The sequence below is a fragment of the Lemur catta genome, chromosome 1, assembly GCF_020740605.2.
Source record: "Lemur catta isolate mLemCat1 chromosome 1, mLemCat1.pri, whole genome shotgun sequence".
In the NCBI taxonomy this organism is placed as follows: domain Eukaryota; kingdom Metazoa; phylum Chordata; class Mammalia; order Primates; family Lemuridae; genus Lemur; species Lemur catta.
In genome coordinates, this window is record NC_059128.1 from 14,000,496 (window position 1) to 14,023,670 (window position 23,175).

The window sequence follows — 23,175 nt, forward strand, 5'->3', positions numbered from 1 at the left end:
TATGAATAGAGACAAATTACATCTATAAGAGTAAGCATGTACCAAAGAAGGCAATGTCGCATATACTCACAGGTATTAACATATATGTTTATATTGTTTACCAATAAGTTGCCTAGCTCCCATATTGACCAGCTTCTAACCCCAAATGGTGTATAACGAGTCTGTCTGAAGCCTAGTCACAGCGGGACTAAGACTAATAGCTGCCAGTAAGCCAGGTCACATCAGTTCACCACCCAAAGAGCTTATTATGATCAGGGGGACATATGGCAAGTGACCTGAATAAACGCTTAGAGTCTCCATTTTACTGGAAGTACTGAAGGATGACATTTCCTTGAAAACATCTGCTCTGAGACAAAAGCCCATTTTAAAAGCTATCCTTATTTTGATATAATAATTACCACTTGAGTAATATAACTATACCATTTTATTATTCTAAGAAATCTTTTTTTCTTTTCCTTTATTAGGTATCTAATACTGATTGTCCTAGTCTATGAATCTGAGATTTGCTTCTTGCCTAAATATGACTGTCCTGATGTCAGTCCCTGCCTCTTCTGCCCACGAAACATTTTGTTCCCACTAAATCAGGCAGTAAAGTACACAGTTTTCATTCAGCCTGTCCTTAATAGACCTGTCAGGCTTTCTCATAACTACTCATTTCTAGCCATCTAAGAGCTACTTAGATACAATAACATTTTATTTTGTGAAATAAAATCAGAATGACATACAATATGTTCCATTGTGCTACTTTCATTTAAAGGCTTAAAAAATAGCTTTGATTATTTTTCATAACCTGAACCTCAAGCATTGGTGTGGCTGATATGATACCCAAATAGCTTTTGGAGGCCTTGGGATTATAGTGATTAAAAGTGATCCCAAAAGATTAGCCTAAAGTTAGAAGATTTGTGATGTGGCAGAAGCCCCTACCTCTTCAAAGGTCCCACAGACTTCACAAAAAGTATTTATAAAATGTCATCAAAGATCTCTAAAATTCTTAAAAACAACATATCTCTGTACACAACATCAACTGAACATGCAAGTCCTAAACCTATGACTCAAAGTCACTGAATTCTGTGAATGCAAATTACATGAGAGTCTGTATATTTTTATCTAATAACTTGCCTCTCTCCAAAAATGATTGAAAAGAAATTACAATAAAAAGATACATATAGAGCAAGAATATGAACACAGAATATTTTTTAAAAAATTAAGATGGAAGGAAAAACAAATTAAAAAACAAATGAAAATGAAACCAGAGATACTGACTGAGCTATATGGAAGCCAAGGAAAGGAAGAAAATATGAACCATATGTTTTTTATTATTGCATCCTCAAGAAATAACTTCTTCTAGTACTATCAAAGAGGGATTTACCACATGGATTCTTTTGCAAAGAAAATGGAGTAAGCCATGTTCAAAAAAAGTGTTTAGACTTGGGTCTCATCCCCAAGAGATTTCATTAGGTATATGAAAATAAATATTCCAAAATCCAAAAAAATGCAAAATCCAAAACACTTCTGGTCCCAAGCATTTTAGATAAGGGATACTCAACCTATAATTATTTCCTGTCATCTCTCCCCCATGCTATTTAAATCATTTCAAATAAGGGACGATCTAATAAATCTTTGTAACCCTAGTACCTGTAGCTGCTCATTAAATATTTTACTGAGTGAATGAATGAATGTGTGAATGAATGAATACAGATATATAATAATGATAAGCAGGTATTCAATAACAGAGAAGAATGATAATTTAATATGACAAGGTGCATGCTTTTAAATGCCATCATAAATGGATGGCAAAAGGAATGAGAGTTGTGTGTTCCTTTAATTACTAAAGATCTCTGAAGGTTTTGCTTGGAAGCTCAAGATTTCAAAATTTGTCTCCAGCAATCATACTCATAAGAATTTAATGTTGTAATGGTCTAAAATTACCTTTTAGCATAAAACACTTCCTCCATCTAGCAGCAGGAAAAAAATACTTTAGAGTTCTATGTGAAATATGTAAATGGAAAGTAGTCTTAATTTCAAAAGCAGAACAATAAACATCCTCTTTATTCCATTTTTATTCTTCCTTTTCCTTGCAGTGTTTGAATGACAAAGTTCATAAATATTGAAGAGTGCTCACAGTAACCAAAATCTACCTTATTTTTGAGCAATAAAATAATTTACTTTTATAAAATATAATTGTTCATTTGTCTCTATTTTTCCAAATGCTCTAAATGCATTTCAATATCAGCAACAAGTTTCAGATCTTATTTGCTATTAAGAGTTGCTATATAAATATCCATAAAATTAATTACAGCTTTTCTGATCTCTCAGTTAATTTGCTTTAAAATATACTGAAACAATTAAGTGAATGTCGGAATATTTAGGTCCTATCGAAAAAATATGGAATTGCGGAAATTTTAGGAGAACTGGCATCAGAAAGCTGAGTTCACATTCTTGCTCTGCCACTTAATAGCTATGTGAATTTGGACAAGTCACTTTATCTTTGTGAGGTTCACTTTTTCTCATCTGGGAAAGGATTAAAAATAGTAACTAGTAATATCTCCAAGGTGCTATGAGATTTAAGAGAGACGATGTAACATATGAACTATCTTTTAACTGCAAAGTGCTTTACAGATGTGAGAAATCAGTGTAAACAAAAAGACTTTATCGCCAAGAGAACAGGACTAGAAATTAGCAGACTCTGTTCTAGTCCCAGGTCTGTTACTAAGTAGCTCCTAATGCAAATCACAGACACTCTCTGGCCTCAGCTTCCTAATCTGGAAAGGGGAGTTGGGCCTTATGGTCTCAATGCTTCCCCATCCCAGCTCTAAACTTTTATTATTCTAGAGGTTCTTATTGCTACCATGTGATTGTTAAGTAAATGCTTTCTCAAGTAAGCCAAAGACACAGTTCTTACTTCTCCATGAGGAAATCTATCAAAAAATATAGACATATATATAATATATACACACAAACATATATACCAATTTGAGATTCTGAAATATATATATTGTCACTTCTAAGCTCTTCACAAATAATACAAATTTTACCTGTAGTAACATTTTCCAATCTGCACTTTCCACCACCAGTCCTTGTACTGAGAATGCTCTGTGGAAAGGGCAGCCAGATCCAAAGCCTTTGAAAACAATTCATTTTAGATCAGTATTTTCTTTTCTAACAATAAACAGTCACAAAAATAATTAATGAAATAAACCATATAATTATCATCAATCAAAACGTGTATTAGAAATCAGACTGAAACTCAAGTTGCTCATGTTTCCAGATGGCCCCACTAATTTTCCCTAATCAGTTCCAGACCAGAGGGCTAACAGCAGATGAGACAGAAACACTGATCAAAGAGAAGCAGATGTACAATATATCTGAATATAATTTTAATATACAAGACACAAAATTGATAATAAAAATGCATACATTTTGCCCTCACCACCACTTACTTATCTGCTGTCTGATGATTCAAAATCCCTCCAAACTCAGTGGCAGTCAAACCTTTGGTGTGTAAGCCAGATACAATTGCAGCCCCCACTTTAAAGACAGATGTAGAAACATAGAGAAAAATCAAGTAAGCAGATAGAGAAAATGATTAGGAAATGGGATCATGAAAAAGAGTGAAAGGACTTGTGGTATTTGGGTAACTGCAATCTTCAACAACCATCATTCCATTTTTCTGATATCACCATAAATTTCAGTAATTCTAAGGGTCAGACTTCCCTTTGCTGCAGACTGAAAAAGATCTTTTCTTCAATTGCTGTCATATTTTACATCTGTTTACCCTGTATCTTTAATATCCTCTAGCTTGTTCCTTCTAGTGTTTATTCAAGACCAGACAAGCGATAACTAAATAGGAATTAGGATTTCATACAGACGAAGTGGAAACCGTTTTTGAAAAGGGGGAAAGCAAATCAGTCTTTATACAAATTTGAAGCTCAAATAAAGATCTGATGAATAGAAGTTGGGGTTATTAGTTCAAAGAGAATTCTGATCTTTTAGAATACTTATTATCTTTCTCTCAAGGTTGAAAATTTTTTATTCTTTAGCCAGTGTTAATATCCATCGTGATATCCAACAGCCTAGTTAAAGTCACTCTTAGATTTTCAGTTCTGTTATCTCAAAATTCATCCCAGATTATTGTCCACTTCTTAATATTAACTCTTTTCTGAAATGAATATGAGAAGAGTTCCTTGAATCTCCTGCTGCAAAATTAATTACTTTTCCTTGTGTCCTCCATCTTCTCTTGCTCTAGGGGAGACCTCTAAATATGCAAACTACTTATAAAGGAATGGTGACACCATGCTGAGCCTCTAATGGACTTGAAAAATCAACATCTCTACTTGAAAGCTACGGAAATTAAAAACAAGCCACACACAGTACTTTCATATGCTTATTTTTCAGTGGGGAGGGGGCAGGAGCAGCCAGAAATTTTAAAAAGCAAAAAAAAAAAAAAAAAAATGAGAAGAGCATAACTTCAATTAGCATTATCTCTGCAAATACTAGGAAAATATATTTTCAATCATCCAATTCAGGCATGCATGTAAATATCTGAACATATTAATTTTAACTTAATTTTTATAAATACCTATTTCAGCAAATAGATCATATTTACTCTCCTGTTTAATATGAACGGACCTTCAATTTTTTTCGGAAAAAAAGTCATTCAAAACTTTTTTACATATTCTAACTTACCAAGGGTATGAGATTCAGTGCACATTATGACTACTGCTTTATTTTCAGATATGGTCCTAAAACAAGTCTTCATATGGAGGATGCATGTTTGTGCTAATCTAATCAAGGATATTAACATAAATTATTGACACAGAAGAATATGGTTTAAAAAAATTACATTTTAATGATCATTCTTCATATGAAGACTCATGCTACACTGGAGAAAAACATTTGTGACAATTTCAAATGGCCCTTAAGCTCCCTGAGCACAGATACCCTTCTTTAACATTTCTGCTGTTGTTCTGGAATGTTGCTATGCCTGTAAGAGGCACTCAAGAATTATTTGTTGATTGAATTAATTATATTTTTTGTTTCTGATCTCTGTTGAAAATTCCTTAAGAATCAAACAAAACTATCATAGTAATAAGATTCATAATCAAAAGCTATTAACATTTCAAAATTTTAAAGTGGTGACAGAACCATATGTCTTTTAAAGTCTTTCCCAATTTTTTAAAATAAATGACTATGTATTTAAATTTAAGGATCTTTGAATAATTAATAAAACCAATATCAGATATTAATGAAGGCCGAGAATATAATTTTAAAAAGCCATAAGTTTATAAAAGTCTAAAACAGAAGGAACCTTGGCAGATCTAAGTTTTAAAAAAATAGTCACCCTTTCACTACCGTAATGGTTGTGACAACTTAAGGACAATGAAATTAAAGAACACGTAGAAATAAAGATTCCAGAATGACCAGCCTACATGCCATTCAGTTATGTCAATACTGCCAATATTGTCCAAAAAGGAAAGAGTGGGGAAAAGAAGTAAATACAGTTTTCTGTAGATCAACTTTACTTTTCGCTAACATTTAAATACCATTTCATAGTATTCTCTATAGTTATCTATAGTATTCTCTTTCCCTATTTGTCTGTAGATAAATATAGAATCACCAACCCACATGCCACTCTGGTGTTGTCAATACTGCTCCTAGAAATGGGAAAAGCGTTAAGAGCTTAAAGACAGAAATACAGTCTTCCAAGGAAGATCAATTTTGTTTTCTCTCAATATTTAAATACCATTTCACAGTATTCTTTATACTTGTTTATAATACTGTCTGTATTTGTGTGACCTACTTTATCTAAAAAATTTGGAAGCCATCCAAGGTATTTAATATAAAAGCACCTCTGATTTCTTAAGCATGTTAAAAAACAGAATTCCTTTTTCTAGCTGAAGTTGCAAAACATACATAAGGTATAAAAATGCACGCATTGGCTTGTTATCTAAATCTTTCTTCCATTCAGAAAATAACATTTGCGGTAGAAGCAAAAATGGCATTTTAATGGAACAATCTGATCCATAACAGCACTATAACGTGGCAAGCCCATAACAGAGTAAGAAAACAGAGGGCATCTGTCCTACTCAGTACTCCTAGCACCCATCCTAGCACCGATACATATGCATTCAATCATTATTGTTTAAAGAATAAACCAATCAATTAATAAATCAATGAATGAATTAGTAAATAAAATGGGAACAGAGGAACCAACAATTTGTACTTTTCACTACATAAAAACAAAACAAATTGCTTTATTTTGTGTTCTACCAAAAATGTATGTGTACTAAAGATAAGCAGATGAAAATGACAAGCAGAGTACAATCATAGCATTTTAATTTATTATTGCCCCTAATTTATAATTAAATTTATAAATGTAAAGTTGCTATAACATCATTGAAAATTTTGAAAATAAAGGTAAAAATAGACTTAATCTTCATTAGTGCCATCAGGCATAGCTGTTTTATTTACTATTGTAATCCAAGTTGCTGGCACAATGCAGGCATTCAACAAATATTTATGGAATGAATACATCTTAACCTCAAAATCCTCCTATTTTCATTTTTAAATACTTTCTAGTATCTCTTATAAATTTTTAGAGTTATAATTCTATTTAACACATTAAATGGTATACTTTTTGGCTTAACATTATAAAATAAATATTCTTCACGTTTCTGCCTAGTTTTTATAATTAAGATTTTCAATAGCTGCATAAAATTCCATCATGTGATTTATTATAATTTACCTAACTTGTCCTGTATCATTGAACATTTAGATTGTTTTCCCAATATTTTTGCTGCTATATCTAATGCTACAATGAACACCATTGCAAATATAGCACTTAACTTTTTCCTGAAATTTCCTGAGAAGTGAAATTACAGAAACAAATTGAATAAATATGTTCATTGCTACTTACTCTATACTATCATATTGTTTTCTAAATTGTTGTACCATTTACATCATCTGTAATGTAACAGTTTACTGCACTCTCCCCCAGAATTTTTTTTCTAATTTCATAAATATAAGATTATTGGTCCAAAGCCTGTATATTTTACATTTTTGCTGTTAGTAAGAAATTACATCTCTAATGTGCTTGTTTTTCAAAAATTAAGATAAACTTTTTTATACATGACAAACACTAATATCTTTTAGTTATACTTAATGTACGTTTTTCCCCCTTCTATTGTTCTTTTATTTCTGGTTTTGCTTCTGTTCACTAGAGATTATACGTGATTCAGTAAGTCTTTTTCCTTTGTGATTGTTTTATAAATCCAACCAAATGTATGCAATATTTTATTGTTTGTTAATTCAAATTCTTTAAATTCTTCATTGATAAAAATGTCTAAAAGAAAGTCCCTAAACAAATTTTCTCAACAGTGTCAGTAAATGAATTATAAAGATCTATTTCAAAAAGTCAAAAATTTTGTTCAATATTGCTTGTTTCCAGGGTATTAAGAGAGTCTTTCACTGTTCCTAATAAAAATATAAAATTTATAAGTGGAGAATCCAGTTCTTAATAGTATTTAATATCACTTCCTTGTAACTGAGATACATTTGAATCATGTTTGTTGTCTCTTTGCTCTTCATTTGCTGATTTCGTTCATTAAGCCAGGAAACATAGCTCCTCTTGTTTGTTAGTTTTCTATTGGGAGCTCTGGCCTTCAAGTCCTGCTGATGTTCTTCAGTTCTATTTCCCTACATTAGAAGGCCTACCATTACAGCCTTCTATTAACCATTGGTTTTTAAACTACCATATTCTACAGCAGTAGTTTCTAACCATGCCTGAAAATTAACATTGCTTGTGAAGCTTTTATTAACTTATTAAAGTCTAATAGTCCTTAGAATCTTTGTAAGATCAGTAGCGTAGAGAATAAATCCTATGATTTTTTTCAATGTGATTTTTATTCCTCAACAACACTGTAAATCTCAAGATGTAGAACGACATCCTCAAGATGAATCTATTAAAAAGACATCATCACCATGATCTACAAAAAGGCATATGCTCTGTCTAGTTTCTGAACTCATCACCTACAACTCTTCCCCCTCACAGGCCTCATTCCAGCCACATTGACCTTCTTGCTGTTCTTTAAACAACCCAAGTATGCTTCTATTCAGGGACTTTGAAATGCTCTTCCTACACATATCTACATGGCTCCTATCCCCCTTCATTCAGGACTCTATTTAAATGTTTAAATCTTTTCAGAGTGGACTTCACTGACCACCCCTCACTCCATCCAAAACAGGATCCTCCTCTTTCACATATTAGAGATATAATTACTTATTTCCTTATCTGTTGTTATACTGCTTATTATCTCATGATACTTTATACATTTTTAAATTTGTTTATTGTTTCTATTCCTTGCTCAATCAGAATAGAATCTCTAAAAGAGCAGAAATTTTGTCTGCCAGTTTCACTCTGATCTCAGGACTAGAACAATGCCTGGAACACTATACTGGCTCAAAAAAATATTGGATGAAAGGGTAGATGCCTCTTCAATAAATGAATTCATCTTCAAAAAACAAGAGTATAGCTTTCTGATACTCAAGTAATTAGAGATTTACTCATTTATGAAATGGAATAGTATTTGAATGCTTTTTAATGACAGTATGAATATATGATTTTATATAGCATCACACAGAAAGCCTCAGACCAGCTGCTTTACATTAAGTAAAAATGGCTGACTTTTATTTACAGAAATGTGCATGGTTTCTTAATTGCTCCAACCTTAGTTTCCTTTTTTCTCTAGATGACCACATCCACAAACACTTCATCACAGATAACTTCCATATGCTGTGTATCTGGCCCAGGCTCTCACCTAGATTTTAATGCTGTATCTCCCACTACATGCAATGGTATCTCCACTTAGCCTTTTGCATTATAATTTCAAACCCAAAACGCCTTCAGGTGAATTATTCAGCTTATTTACAAACTGACTTCCTTCCCTAATTACCCTATTTCTGTTTGTAAAACCATCATTCTTCCCATAGCATCCTTAGAAGGTAGATTTGACCTGTGTCTCTTTCTTTTGTTCCCAATATCAAATCTATCATCAAGTTCTGTCACCTCTTTTTTTAAAATGTTTCTTTGGTGCTTCTGTTTTTGAGGATAAGGACTACTTATTTCTCATTCCATATCTTGCTTATGTTTTTGCCTTTTCTTCACATTTCTTTTTCTCACGTTCCATTACATCCCACATATTTTATGGATCTTTACTAACATCTGAATTTTTCCCCTTGCTACTTGGTAACAACTTCACAGTTTGGCAAGTATTCTTTAATTGTTTCATTTATGTCAATTTTATTTCCTCAGCTAGATTACATGGCTTGTAAAGGCAGGAAAAATTATCACATTTTTATTAATTCTTCTAGTTACACATAGCAAAGTGGCCAACACATAGAAAACACAATTGACAAAAACATTTTTATTTTCCTGAATAAATATACAGACATAAAGCTTTTTCCTAAACTAATAAGAAAATGAGGAAAAATACTATCAGACACTGCAGAATTAATTACATTTGATTTGACAAAAGTGCAAGATTATTGCTCATTTGTACATAAGCCTGTAAAAATCAAAATAAATTTGAGAATTCATATGCATATAATCTCAAAATTCTATGTTGAGGCTACCAAGATAGCTGATTATCGTTAAATCTGGGTGATGGGTGATATGAGCTCATTATACTATTCTCTCTATTTTTGTATGTTTGAAATCTTTGATCATAAAATGTTAAAGGTAGGGGAGAGGGGCACACTGAAAAAAAAACCCACATACACATATTAGTAAAAATATAACACACTATATGGACTAAAGAAAAAAATGGATCAACAATGCTAACTACTAGTATAAAAACTAAACTTTGATACAAGCATATTATTTAGTATTCTCAATTATCTATTTCTTGCCTTTTAATGGAGACATACATACCCTATGAACCAGACATAGTTCTTATCACATATATATATATATATATATATATATATATGTATATACACACACACAAAAATTTTCTCACTTAAACTGAGAACAGATTTTAAAGTATTAGTAATTTTCTGATCTTTAATAATTTCATTTGTTTATAAGGTAAGAAATAGAACATTTCAGAATCTAAACTCCCAAAGTCAGAAAAGTTACTATTAATATAGAAGGAAATAGCATGAATTCTAAACTTACAGTCTTAACATCATTTTCGTGATGAAAGATATACTCAAACAAAGACTGTGAAGAAAAAAAAAGCCAAAAATACATTAGATTTTTTTTTTAGATTTTATTTTAACAAAAGCATTCTATTGTTATATCAAAAGTCAAAGCTGAATTGAACTAAAAAAACAAAATACTCAAAAATGCCTGGGATTTGCAAGGGTCTATCCATCCCTCGTTACAATCACTCATTTTTACTCATTTTTAAATATTGCTATTTACAACTGATTCTGATTTTTACAGAATACATACTGGAAATTTAAAGAAAAATTGAACTTTTTTCACATAACATACTATATTATTAGAAAGAGACAAATGAAAAATTTATTTATTTCTTAAAGACTAACTTTAGGACTGTCATAAAACAGATTCGGCCAATTTTTTACACTCTATATGATATGGTGATTATGATTATGATATTAATGACAATTTAGACATGGAAAATCTGGAAGTTCCTTCTGAAACAAAGAGAATAAGTATAAAGCAGGGTGTTTTTTTGCTGAATTTTTAAAGCTATTTCTCTTTATATGGCATTTATAGTAATTCTATGACTGAGAATATTCAAGTTTCTTTAACAGGGTGCTACTCACCCTAACTATACCTTGGAATCATCTGGGGGCCCCAGACCAGACCAATTAAATCAAAATCTCTGAGGTGAAGGAATGGTGAAGCCCTGGCATTATATTTTTCAAAGCCCCTAGATTTTAATGCACAGCCAGGGCTGAGAACCAATATTTTTAATACTTCATTCAACTCATCTGAATAAATAAGCACTTACTAGATTACCTCTTGGTGGTACTACCTTTTTACATAATACCATTATTTTACACTTGCAAGGAGGCTAGTGCCCCTGGAAGATATCAAGGTTATTAACAGAGAAGACTTGGAAGCAACCAATAAAAGAAAAAAAAAAAAAGAAATTAGGACAAGGCCTTTATTTAAAAAACAAAAAAAGAACCTATAACTGTCCCTCCATTTGTCTCTTATAAAGTGCTACCACTACCATGAAAAGAACATTAAGAGAATTACCACGCATAGACACCCCAAGCAATATTAAAAATGAGCCCTGATGAGCCAAGGCAAGTTGGGGGCCAGAGATAGAAAAACCTGGCATTATTTCAACGACCCACTAAAAAAGCATAAAATCTAGTTCAGGCTAAATCTAGCAACGGATCAGGTCTGTCCTGGATGCATCTTAATTTAATTGAGAAAAATGCCTTCATTGACTGTACTCCCTGGTTAAAAAATAGCAATGGTATCAACTAGCCAGCCAGTGACTTCAAGTAAATGGCCCAAAAGGTAGGGAACCAGATATTCCATATGAGTTGCTTTTAATACTCCACTCTCATAAAAGAAAGGGAAGTAAAGCTTTACAATTCTGCTAAATGAAGCTAATTGGATTGTTATCAAACAAGAATTTTTTTTTTTAAAGTCTACCAAATGGCATTTCTTTTTAGGATTTAAACTTCAAGTGTGTAGAGCTAGTGTCCATTTTTATTTTTCCTAGAGTGTTTGCTATTTAGTAAATACATATGTTAAACACCATCAGAACCAAGATTAGGAATGAGCTCAGCACTTATGCACAGAGTTCACAGAGATTTCAGCTAAAAACCTGGACTAGGCTTAAACTATAGTATTAACAATTTCCAGAAGATAAGTGTTCCTATCTCTGAATTATTCCAAGCTCACCCATGAGTTTTTTATACTGGAAAGGTCATGGACACCTTCCTTTGTCTCTCTCCTTCTCCCTCCTCCCTCTCCTTCTTTCTCCCTCTGCCTCTCATTTTCTCTTTAATTTAAAGGAATATTTAATCTCTGAGTAGTTATAATTACTAATGTAGCTGGCTTGCCACTATCTGGCTTGAGTAATTCTTATTGAGATGTCTGATTAATTACTAATTAGGAGGACATACTTCATATCATCCTTTTGATAGTCCTAAAATCCTACAAGGATAGAAAATTATTTTTCTGAGAACAGTCCAAGCTGAAAGAGAAATACACACACATATAGATGACCTCTTAAGTTTCGTTCTACGAACATGATGCTGCATATCTGCTTTCTTTGTTACAAATTACTGCTCTTTATCAAGGGAAAAAGAATTTCCTAAAATAATAGTTTATGTATTTTATTTCTGATTGATTTTCCTTAATTCAATTAACTAAAAAACTACGATATGTAAAATTAAAGTACACATTACATATTACATATTTGAGTAAACATTTCCATTTCAATCAAGACATGGCCTTTCTTTCGGACATTTTTATCCATTTCTTACAATGTCATTATCACCATACTTCTAACATTACTCCAGAACTTAAAATCATTTTAAGTACATACCTTTGCCAACTTAGGTTTCTGGGAATACTTTGTTAAATTCAGTCTAGATAAATTTATAAATGGTCCATCAGGACTTGTAAGCATGGAAGCCTATGGGGGAAACACAATAGAACAAGAAATCAGAAACTTTCTGTTGAAACATAAATTAAGTTTAATGTACATAAAAATTATAAAGGCAACATAAATAAAAAGAATTGCCTTAAAAAATCTCCCATGTAATTCTCCACTATAATAATAGTAGAAAATGATGTAACATAATCCAAAGTTACTTTGGTAATATAAGGCTATATCAAAGCAGACAGAATTTACCGTTCCCAGCCTGACATATCTTCCCGACGAGGTGATAGGACGGGCTGTGTAGGCAGTTCTGGGTGTTCTGATGGCCTGTTCCATAGTGCCTGGCCTTCCACTCTGTGTACTGGGCCTAAGGAAGCCTGTAATGGGTCTGCCAGCTTGAGTGATTGGCCTGTAAAGATCATAAATTATTATAATACAAAAAAGATCAGTTAAGGAAAGACTCTTATACAGTCTGGTCAATACTTAGTGGCAGAGGATATGCAATAGAAGTACATACCTGACAGCTTGACTAGGCCCTCCTGTCTGATTAGTTCCAGGGAGTTTCAGAGATGTTCCAGGGCCTAGGAGAAAAGATGGCAAATTCAATTTATATATTATTCATTAATCTGTAAAAACTGTCAGCTAATACAAGTTTCAGAATTGTGTTCGTCTGGTGAAAAAGACAATAACAGGAAATGTATTTTAGGGAAATGTGTTTGAGACTAATATTTAATGAATACCTATCATGTTACTTATGTTATCACATTTAATCTTTAAAGTAAGTCTGTAAGGCAGGTGGCAATAATCTATCTAACAAAGATTTCCAGAATTAAGTAAACAAGTCAACCTATTAGTAAAGCTGGGATTCAAACTCAAGACTGACAGGCTCCAAAGTTCGCAATAATGGTTCTATTCTGCTTTAATTATTTTTCACACAAACTTCTCCCAATAAAAGATCATTTATACAATATCTAGAATTTAGATATTTTAACTCTAAAAGAACAAAATAATGAGGAAGAAAGACATTTAACATAAAACACATATTTTTTTCTCAATTTCCATTTGAAGTTTTAAAACAGCTATTACCTTCCAAAACACACAAATGACTAAGAACTGTAACAGCTAATAAATTACTAAAACCAACAGATGTCATGGTTATTATGCAATACCATTTGTATCACCACATCTGCAAGCTGGGGACTGGGCCCCTTTGACAATCCCAATTGACAGTCAGCCCAGGATATCACCTCATCACCCCACATGATGGCTCTCAGAGCAAGTCATGTTCGATTACAATGATTGAATGAGGTTTTTGAATGATTATGGTTTTGTAAATCCTTTTAGAACACTTCTGCTGTTTGGATGCTTCCCAGATAAACAATCTTCTGATACAGCAGACAAGCAGTTCAAATAGAATGCATTTTTATAAATTGTTTTTACAATGCATAATATAGCTTTTATTGAAAAATTATTATATATAAATCTCATACCTTAAGTTTAAGATAATATAACTGAGTTTTGGGAAAAAAGCCTTTGTACTATAAGGCAGAATAGAAACCATTTACTTGAGGTAGTGGTCTTTTTCCCCATGTATATACATGTTTCATGTATATAATGTTTTATATATATGTCTATAAAGTATAGAGATATATTTATAAACCTATATACATATTCCTCTTGTATATATACTATTCCTCCTCCTAATGGCACTTCATTAACTTAACTGAAAAACCAATACTTACGTGGAACTTGAGCAATAGCATTTTCATCCAGAATCATTTCTGCAATTCCTTCCTGATCTATATCAATTTCATCTACGTATACCATTTCAGTTAGTGCTCGTGCTTTTAAAATCCAAGCTGCCTAAAAACCATGGATAAATAAAACATATATTAAAATAGCATGAGAAATGCTGCATAGCTTACAGAAGATAGGTATCCTTTATTTTTATTTCATTTTTTACTAAACATGTTTACCACTTAATGGATTATTCTAATTTAAAGGGCCATGTCAAAAACTAATACAAGAAGACAAGGTCATTTGTTCATCAAGAAACAACATATTGATTACCTAATAAATAAAAGTACAGCAATTATCTGACAGTCTTCTAACATTCCTTTTTATAAATAAAAGAAGATCTTCAGAGAAAATTTTACTGGAATAATAATTTGAAAATAAATGAATAAAGTTACAACCACAGTGCTCTTTCTGCCCACTTCCTTCAGGGCCAAGTCCTTCATGAAGCCTTCCTGATACTCCAATTCTATACCTACTACCCTCCTGTCTTTGTCACAGAGTATTCTCTTTATACCTCTATTATTATATACTTACCATATTTGACAGATATTACAATTATTTGAGCATATATTAGCCCTTCCTTCCCCAGAATGCAAACTTTCATACTTTGTTCACTCTTGAATTTTCCATGATGCCTATGGTTTTTGTACATAACAGGTATTCAAGAAATGTTGGTTGCATTGAACCAAAATCAATTTCTCTTGATTTACAATAACTAAACAACACTGATTGCTTTGTGATCTAGTCAGTAGAAAACCTACTAGATAATGAGGCGGAAAAAAGAAAAAGGCAATTAAGGAATTTGCCTTAGCTTGAAAAATTCAATGTCAAGGTGTGCACAATTCAATTTCTTGTTAAACATTATGAAACTGCTTTATCAGAAATTTTTACCTTTCTACTTTACTACAGAACAAAAGCAGAGAATAATAAAGCTTCATGTCCTGTGGAGGATTTGGGAAGAAGGCAACTCTTAAAGCAGCAGCATAGAACTAACTTTAGGGCCTAGAGCCGCAGTCCCCAACCTTTTTGGCACCAGGGATTGGTTTCACGGAAGACCGTATTTCCACGGATGGGGCTGGGGTGGGGATGGTTTCGGGATGATTCAAGCACATTACATTTCTTGTGCAGTCAAACCTCTCTGCTCTTGATAATCTGTATTTGCAGCTGCTCCCCAGCACTTGCATCACCGCCTCAGCTCCACCTCAGATCATCAGACATTAGATTCTCATAAGGAGCCTTAACCTAGTTCCGTGCATGCGCAGTTTACAGTAGGGTTCGCACTCCTGAGAATCTAATGTCCCAGCTGATCTGACAGGAGGGAGAGCTTATGCGTTGATGTGAACATGGGGAGCGACTGTAAATACAGATGAAGCTTTGCTGGCTTACCCACTGCCACCTGCTCACCTCCTGGTGTGTGGAGCTCACCTCCTGCTGTGCAGCCCAGTTCCCAACAGGCCACACACAGGTACTGGTCTGTGGCCCCGGGGTTGGGGACTGCAGGCCTAGAGGAAGCAACAGCAAGGGAAATGTGGACAGAGGTTGGGGCTCAGGCTACTAGGGATCTGGCGTGAAGCAGGTTGAATGAAGGCCAAGGGACTGAGAGAGGAACTGACGAGAGCTACAGGAATCTGGAAAGTCCTCAAGTGAAGAACCCAAGATGCATTCGATTCATTCAGTCAATCTATATTCATTAAGCACCCCTTAATTACATAGCATTGAGCTAGGTTCTGAGCAGGAAATATGAGAATATTAAAACATGGATCCTAATTTCCCTGAATGTATCACCGATTGGATTAAATGACAAGGCAAAGTGGTGCATGGTAGGTGACAAGAGTGTGGTAGAGAAAATAGGTTTTATATAAATTGAAAAGTAGAGATCTTTTTGTGGGCTAAAGTAATTAGAATGCATGGATGGAAATTTTTTAAGAAGAAAAACATCATGCTTTCATTTTAATGGGAATAAACAAGGCTGCCCACAATATATTTAGGTTCCTAAAGTGAAATTGTATTTGGTTAGGTGATTGGCTTTGGGCTTGACTTTTCTGGTTGAGGTTTGCTGGATTCTTATTAGGTAACTATTAATTAAATGTTTCCAATGTTATGTGTGAATTTAACACAAATGAATGAGTAGAATATGGACTCAAAGAACTAATTTACTTGTAAAAAAAAAAATAGTCAATTCCAATTGGAACTGCATCTAACTGTGGGAGTCATCAAAGTATAGAAACAATCTGATGTTTTCACTTATAAAAGATCAGGAAAGACGCCAGATCTATACAGCTATTCCCAGGGGTCAGGGAAGGCCTCACTGGCTTGAAGTTAAATGGTCTAATTTAACTTCAAAGATGGAAATAAGGAATTCTGATTTATTTTAAATCTCCACAGTTCAAAATGCCTTACAAGTATCTGACAGCTCTAATTTTTCAAAAGGGCATTCTTAGCTCAGCACTCTCTGATGGACAGGAAGGACTGCAGCACTTTCTGTTGAAACAGTAAAGCAGGAGGTAGGCTCCACTGGTTCATTCCCATATTATTAGGGAAAACCTACATGCATGCCACGTCCTAGAAATACAAAGACGAGTAAATCACAGTCCTAGTTCTAGTCTGGAAGAATTTCTATGTAATAGGAAAAATGTAATAACAAAAATAAAAAATAAAAAGAAGTGTGCTACTCGAGAACAGAAGAAGGTGCCCAGCTGCCTGGGGGTGGAAGGAAGGGTCGAAGAGAAGAATGTGGCCAGGCACAGCAGACAGTAGAGCAAAGGCAGGCTAGCTAGAGGGCTTATGGCAAGTTGGAAACTCCACAAGAGTTGAGAATGGTTGAAGAATCAGGTTCAGCAGAGGGAGTAGTCAGAGAAGAAGCTGGAGAAAAAGGTAGGGGCCAGATGATAGATGGTGTATGCCACAGTGAGCTATGTGGACTTTTATCCTGATAATGAGGAGCTAATGGAGCTTAATTATGATTTGGAGTCCTAGATAAATCAACTTTTTAAAAGTCAAGTTTTCATAATTTTATAATTTATCATTTATATAGTTGGTTATGAATTATCTATGCACATATTTAATTTTTAACTGTTTTCAAGTTCATACTGTTTCATAGTCCAATCCATCATGCTTCTTGATATCCATTCCCCTACTAACCTCTTCAATATTAAAGAGGTACAAAATTTTTATATTAAGCTAAGTAAAACATAGAACAGAAAAACCACTATTCTTCCCTGCCAAATGAATAAATACTTCAAAAGTTAAATAAGCAACATCTTTTTAAAATTCTATTCCATAAGAATCTACTTTTTCAAAAAGATATATTTATATTTGTTTCAACCTCTAAAATCTAATTCTTAAGAACTAGATATAATGTGAATTTTTATACTTAAGGATCTATAATAAAATTTATTTAAACTATTATTCAATTCTAAATTTTATCAGTATTTGAGAAAATAAATCTTCCTGATTCTTCTGACCTAAGAAAAAATGACCTTGAAAATCACATATCACTGCTTGATTAAACAAAAGACTGTTTTCAAAGAACTGCTCCTGGCAATGTGAACAATTCTTGAGATTTTAATGAAAACAGCAGATGGGGCTTTGGCTTTAAAAAAATAATATTTTTTTTTTATTTTGGAAGCAAGCCAAGTATGTTTGGCTCTGCCTGTTTTAAAAAAACAACCCCCCCAAAAAAAGTTTAAAAGTAATCAGTGATTAAAATAAAATGCATAGCAAAGCACATACAGTAATCCCAAACTTCCCCTTGAATCTGAATATAAAGTATAAATTTGTTTTATCAGAAATATTTAACTTACTAATAAATGGCAGGGCCATACAGTTCAAAAGAATAGTTTATGCAAATTTATTTGAACATCTATGTGTTGTAAGTACTGTCATAGCAATAAAAATAAGAATAGATGCTTAGGAATTTTTTTAAGGGAAAAATATAGATTCTCCCAATGTAAACGAATAATCACCATATTAGCTATTTCCCTTTATATCTATGAAACATAATCCCATCTCAGTCACATACTGAGTCTATAGGACATTACTCTTTTTTTTTAAATTATTTTTTCCAGATTATTACGGGGATACAAATATTTAGCTTACATATGTTGCCTTTGCCCTGCCCCCAGACATTACTCTTGAGGCAAATACCTGCCAGCTAACATCAGGAAGATACTGACTTGTTCTACCCTCTGTGACGTTAATCCAATTTTACTTATGAAAATAAACACATGAAGAGGTAAAAACTCTGCTGACTGAGCAAAACGTGTTTAAAGTATTTGGGTCCTCTTAAGACAGAATGCAAGATCAGTAGATTAAGGCATGTTAGAAACAATTTTCCTAAGTTATTCTTAGAATAAGGCTACCAAAGGAACAGTCTGTCTGACCTGATTTAGACATCATAAGAATCAGTAACAATCGATACTCTGCTACTCTATGAACACAAAAACTTAGTCACAAAATATTGAATTATTATTACAAAGCCTCATTCCTTTTGAAGTTGGGAAAATGTGCAAAGAGAAGAAACCCAAAAAGTATGAATAGTGAGGTGAATAGTGAGGTCAAAAGAATCTAGTCAGCCTTGTTCCATTTTAGATCATTATCCAGTAGATAATTAAGTCTATAGTAACAGAACAGAAAAGTAATGCTAAATACAGGTTCTTCATGAAGCCTCTGTGCTAGTTTGAAACTTTTTAAATGCCATTGACAGCAGTTTTAAAACCATTCCTATAGCCAGGTGTAGTAGGTGATGCCTGTAATCCAACCACTTTGGGAAGCCAAGGAGGGAGTATTGCTTGAGGCCAGGAGTTCGAGACCGGCCTAAGAGAGAGGACCCCCCCCCCCACCCCGCCCCACCCTACCGTCTCTACAAATAATAAAAAAAATTAGCCACATGTAGTGGCTCACACCTGTAGTCCTAGCTACTTGGGAGGCTTAGGCTGGAGGATAGTTCCAGCCCAAGAGCTTGAGGTTGCAGTGAGCTATGATGACACCACTGCATTCTAGACTGGGTGACAGAGACCCTGTCTCCAAAAAAAAAAAAAAAAAACCCACAAAAAAGAACAATTCCTACAATGCAAATTATTGATGTTTTAATTTAATTTTAATTAAAATCTCCCAAATTTCCTGAGAACAGAAACCACAAAAACCACATTCCTTTATTTATAATTTAGAATCTTTTTGGTTTTTATTATTATTATTATTATTTCAGCATATTATGGGGGTACAAATGTTTAGGTTACGTATAATGAAACTTTTTGGTTTTTTGAGACAGAATCTGACTCTATTGTCCAGCCAGGAATGCAGTGGCATGATCATAGCTCACTATAGCCTCAAACTCCTGTTCAAGTGATCCTCCTGCCTCAGCCTCCTGAGTAAAGGGACTACAGGCACACACCACCACACCTGGCTGATTTTTAAAATATTTTTTGTAGAGACGGGGTCTCACTGTTGCCCAGGCTGATCTCAAACTCCCAGCCTCAAGTGATCCTCCAGCTTTGGCCTCCCAAAGTGTTAGGAATACCGGCGTCAGCCACCACCGCATCCTGGATCCCTCCTGAATGACTTGTACATACATAATGCAAAAAATAATTTTCCCATCTATCACATAAATTGAGATTATGAACATTCAAAAGACAAATATCATCCTTTTAGAGAACAGAGTGCCACGTTTTACCCTATTTACTGTGTTTAATGCTACATAGGCTTCTACAAGAGTACTTTGTCAATTGCTTTCTATTCTAAAAGGTTTGATGATTATTCATGTGAACCCCATATGAGGTTCAAATACCTTATTTACCTAAAAAGCACTGTTAACACTCCATCTCCCTTGGCAGGGCAAACACCTGGCAACTTTTAAGCTCTCTGATGGATAGCTCTCTATAGCCCTTCTCCTTATTCCCAGACTCACTGGAAATGCTCCTGGGCTAAAAGCTTCACTGGCCAGGTATCCCCCTCACCAGACCTCCTCTCTGCCAGAGCTTCCTCCAGATTCATTCCCTGGTGTCTCAGCCAGTTAGCAGGTCTCTCTGGCTGCCTCCCATCCTTAACCAAGTTGATGTGGTAAACGTGGTTCTCTGGCCAGTGTCCCTTCCCTCTTTCCTGACTCACTGCAGCAGGCTCTTCCTTCTTAGAGCTGCCAGGTCAGTTAAAACCAACCTCTCCAAGCAGAGTCGGATCACTCTTTACTAAAGACATACTGCCCTATCAACTGCAGTCTTTTCAGACACTTGTGGCTCTGCTGACTCCCTGGCTCCCTTGCTTTTTTTTTTTTTTTTATCCTCACTCCATGATAAACCAGCTCCCTTCCTAAGCCCAAGGTTCCCCTTGCCTCCTTTATTTTTCTCAACCTTCTGGCCGATCTTGGTCATTTGTGTTTAAGCTTCAAGTCTTAATGAATAAAGTACATTAGTTCTACAAGGCTATCCATATTACACAAAAGTACTGGAAATATAAATTTACATAGAAGGTACAGGATATCAGGTAGATATGGCTTATTTTATAACACCAAAAGTAGATATGCAGCAAATTTTCTAATCTATAGCAACAACTAAGCAACAGCAATTATTCTCTAAACTACAGGTTGCAGATAAACCTTTCTTTACCTGAGACACTGGCAATTCAGAATCTGGTTCCTGGAAAGCATTAAGAAGGTAGTAAACATTTTTTTTAAGAAATACAGTTCCTAAAATAAAAAGTCTTAATGACTAACCAAGTATTTGTAGGTAAACTCTAACTCATTCAATAAAAATCCAAATATTAACTTTAGTCTTCCTCTACAAGTGCTTTCAAGAGTTCTGTAATATACACTGAAGAGTGCTAAATTTTCTATGGTCAGAAAATTCTAATTACTCCACCTTCATTCAGAGTACAAAGAAAGATATCTTAACTACTTGTGTAATGAAGACACTATCTGAAAAATTAAGAACAATTTTATAACTATACCAAAGAAGTATTTCCTTATATTCAAGAATACGTTCATGGTGGTTAAAACACTCAGACTTTGCTCACTTAGGGAAAAGGAAAGTCCAAATAATATAAACCCTTCTATTCCACATAAACATAATGGGATTTATGGCTGACAATAACAAATTAATTCTGAGTGTAATGTCCTCTAAGAGATTTTTATAAATAAACTACATAATATACACTGGTGCCAGATGCTAAGCTCAGCATCTGAGGGTTTTTTTCTATACAAATTAAATAGAAACCCATCAGTAAAAAAAAACAGACTTAAACCAAATTTATTTATAGAACATCTACACTTACATGGTCTGTCTAGTCAGCAGCATCTGTTGAGAACTTAATCTGTAGTATATTTTATTAGGGAAACAAAAAGAAACAGAAAAAGGAAAAAAAGAAAAAGATCCTTGCTTTCTATGGCTTTAAATCCAAAAAGAATACACCAAATATTTTTTAAAGAATATATTATCAGTGTAAGTAATGTGCAAACCCTGTGGTCACCATGCAAGGGCGATTTATTTATCATGACACATGGTAGGAATTGAAAGGAGAAGGCTAAGCTAGGCTAGAAAATGAAGGTCCCAGAAGATGGGATTTAGAGAAGATTTGACAATCAACTGAACCGAACACAAAAGGGCAACTAGAGAACACACAGCAAGTGTAGTTTTTCAATTCCAGTGTGCATGAGAAGGATCTGGAAAAAGCACAGATTTCCTAAACACAATCCATACTTAAGGAAATACACTGATACAGGAATGAGATGGCAGATGAAAGTAGTAACCTTTTCTGTTCTTTCTTCTGTTTATTTGTGTACATATATATCTTTATGGCCCACCATCTTATTTGAGCCTCATAACAACCATCTGAGGGAAGCAGGCAGGGATTATTATCCATTTTACAGTTAAGGAAACAAATTCAGAGATGTCAAGTAATTTGTTCAAAGTCACACAAATGCTTGAGAGAAGCAGGTGCTCTTTCGGGCCAGTATCTCAAAAAAATGAGTTGGAAATAATAAGGCAGAACCGAAGGGTAAAGTTTAGGAGAGAGATACAACGTAAGTCCAATACAGAAATTGTGTGGGGTGGGAGGGTGTTTACCAGAGGTGATTATAGACAATGCCTGAAAAGGAAAACAGCTAAAGGAGATAGAAGCTACTGATACTAAGTAAAAGCTGGAGGCTTGTTATTCTGCCAGGGGCAGATAGATTCCTCCAGTGGCCCAAGCTGAAACCAATAGTTCAGCCTCAGAGGATTCTGTTCACTGATGAAGGTCTTCGTGATCTTTGTCTTGTGCTTCTGCCCTTCAGAAATACATTTATGACTGACTGTGCAGGTGAAGAGCATGGCGTGTAGGAAAATTATGTGATGTCATCATGTGACTATGAAGGTCAGAGGAGAAATGGAGAGGCCTAGAGAGTGGGGAGGTGTAGAGACAGGCAAGGGATTATGTGGATGGAAAATGGAGACCAGGCCTAAGAGGGTAGGAGGTAGAGAACACATGTATTCCAGAACATTCTCCTGGCACCCAGCTAGGTGCTGAAAACATTCTATGCGGGAAGGCACCTAGTTAAATACATTACAATACAATGTGTCAAATGCTATACTCACATTATGGACACATTATAGACAACTAAGGTGGAAGGAAGAAAAGCAGAAGACATGGAAGAAGGGAGTCAGAGAAAAGGGAAATTACTCTGGAAATTATTGAGTGTCAATGATGTATCAACTATATTCAACATCCTTTCACCGTCTGGTGAAATATTGGATATTTTCCTCACAAATGCTTTCCAGATTACCAACAATCCTTTAAGAAGAATATAAATGAC

General features: G+C 34.1%; 1 protein-coding gene across 1 annotated transcript in view; it reads right to left on the minus strand.

Annotated features, from left to right (window-relative positions):
- The window catches only part of TTC8 (tetratricopeptide repeat domain 8), a 47,328-nt gene that overhangs the window by 19,804 nt on the left and 4,349 nt on the right, over nt 1-23,175 (minus strand). The window contains exons 2-7 of the mRNA XM_045562215.1: nt 14,339-14,459; nt 13,114-13,177; nt 12,849-13,005; nt 12,540-12,629; nt 10,175-10,219; nt 3,036-3,121 (exon numbers count right to left, since the gene is read on the minus strand). Of these exons, the coding sequence (XP_045418171.1) occupies nt 3,036-3,121; nt 10,175-10,219; nt 12,540-12,629; nt 12,849-13,005; nt 13,114-13,177; nt 14,339-14,459 (563 nt within the window). The remainder of the gene's footprint in view (nt 1-3,035; nt 3,122-10,174; nt 10,220-12,539; nt 12,630-12,848; nt 13,006-13,113; nt 13,178-14,338; nt 14,460-23,175) is intronic.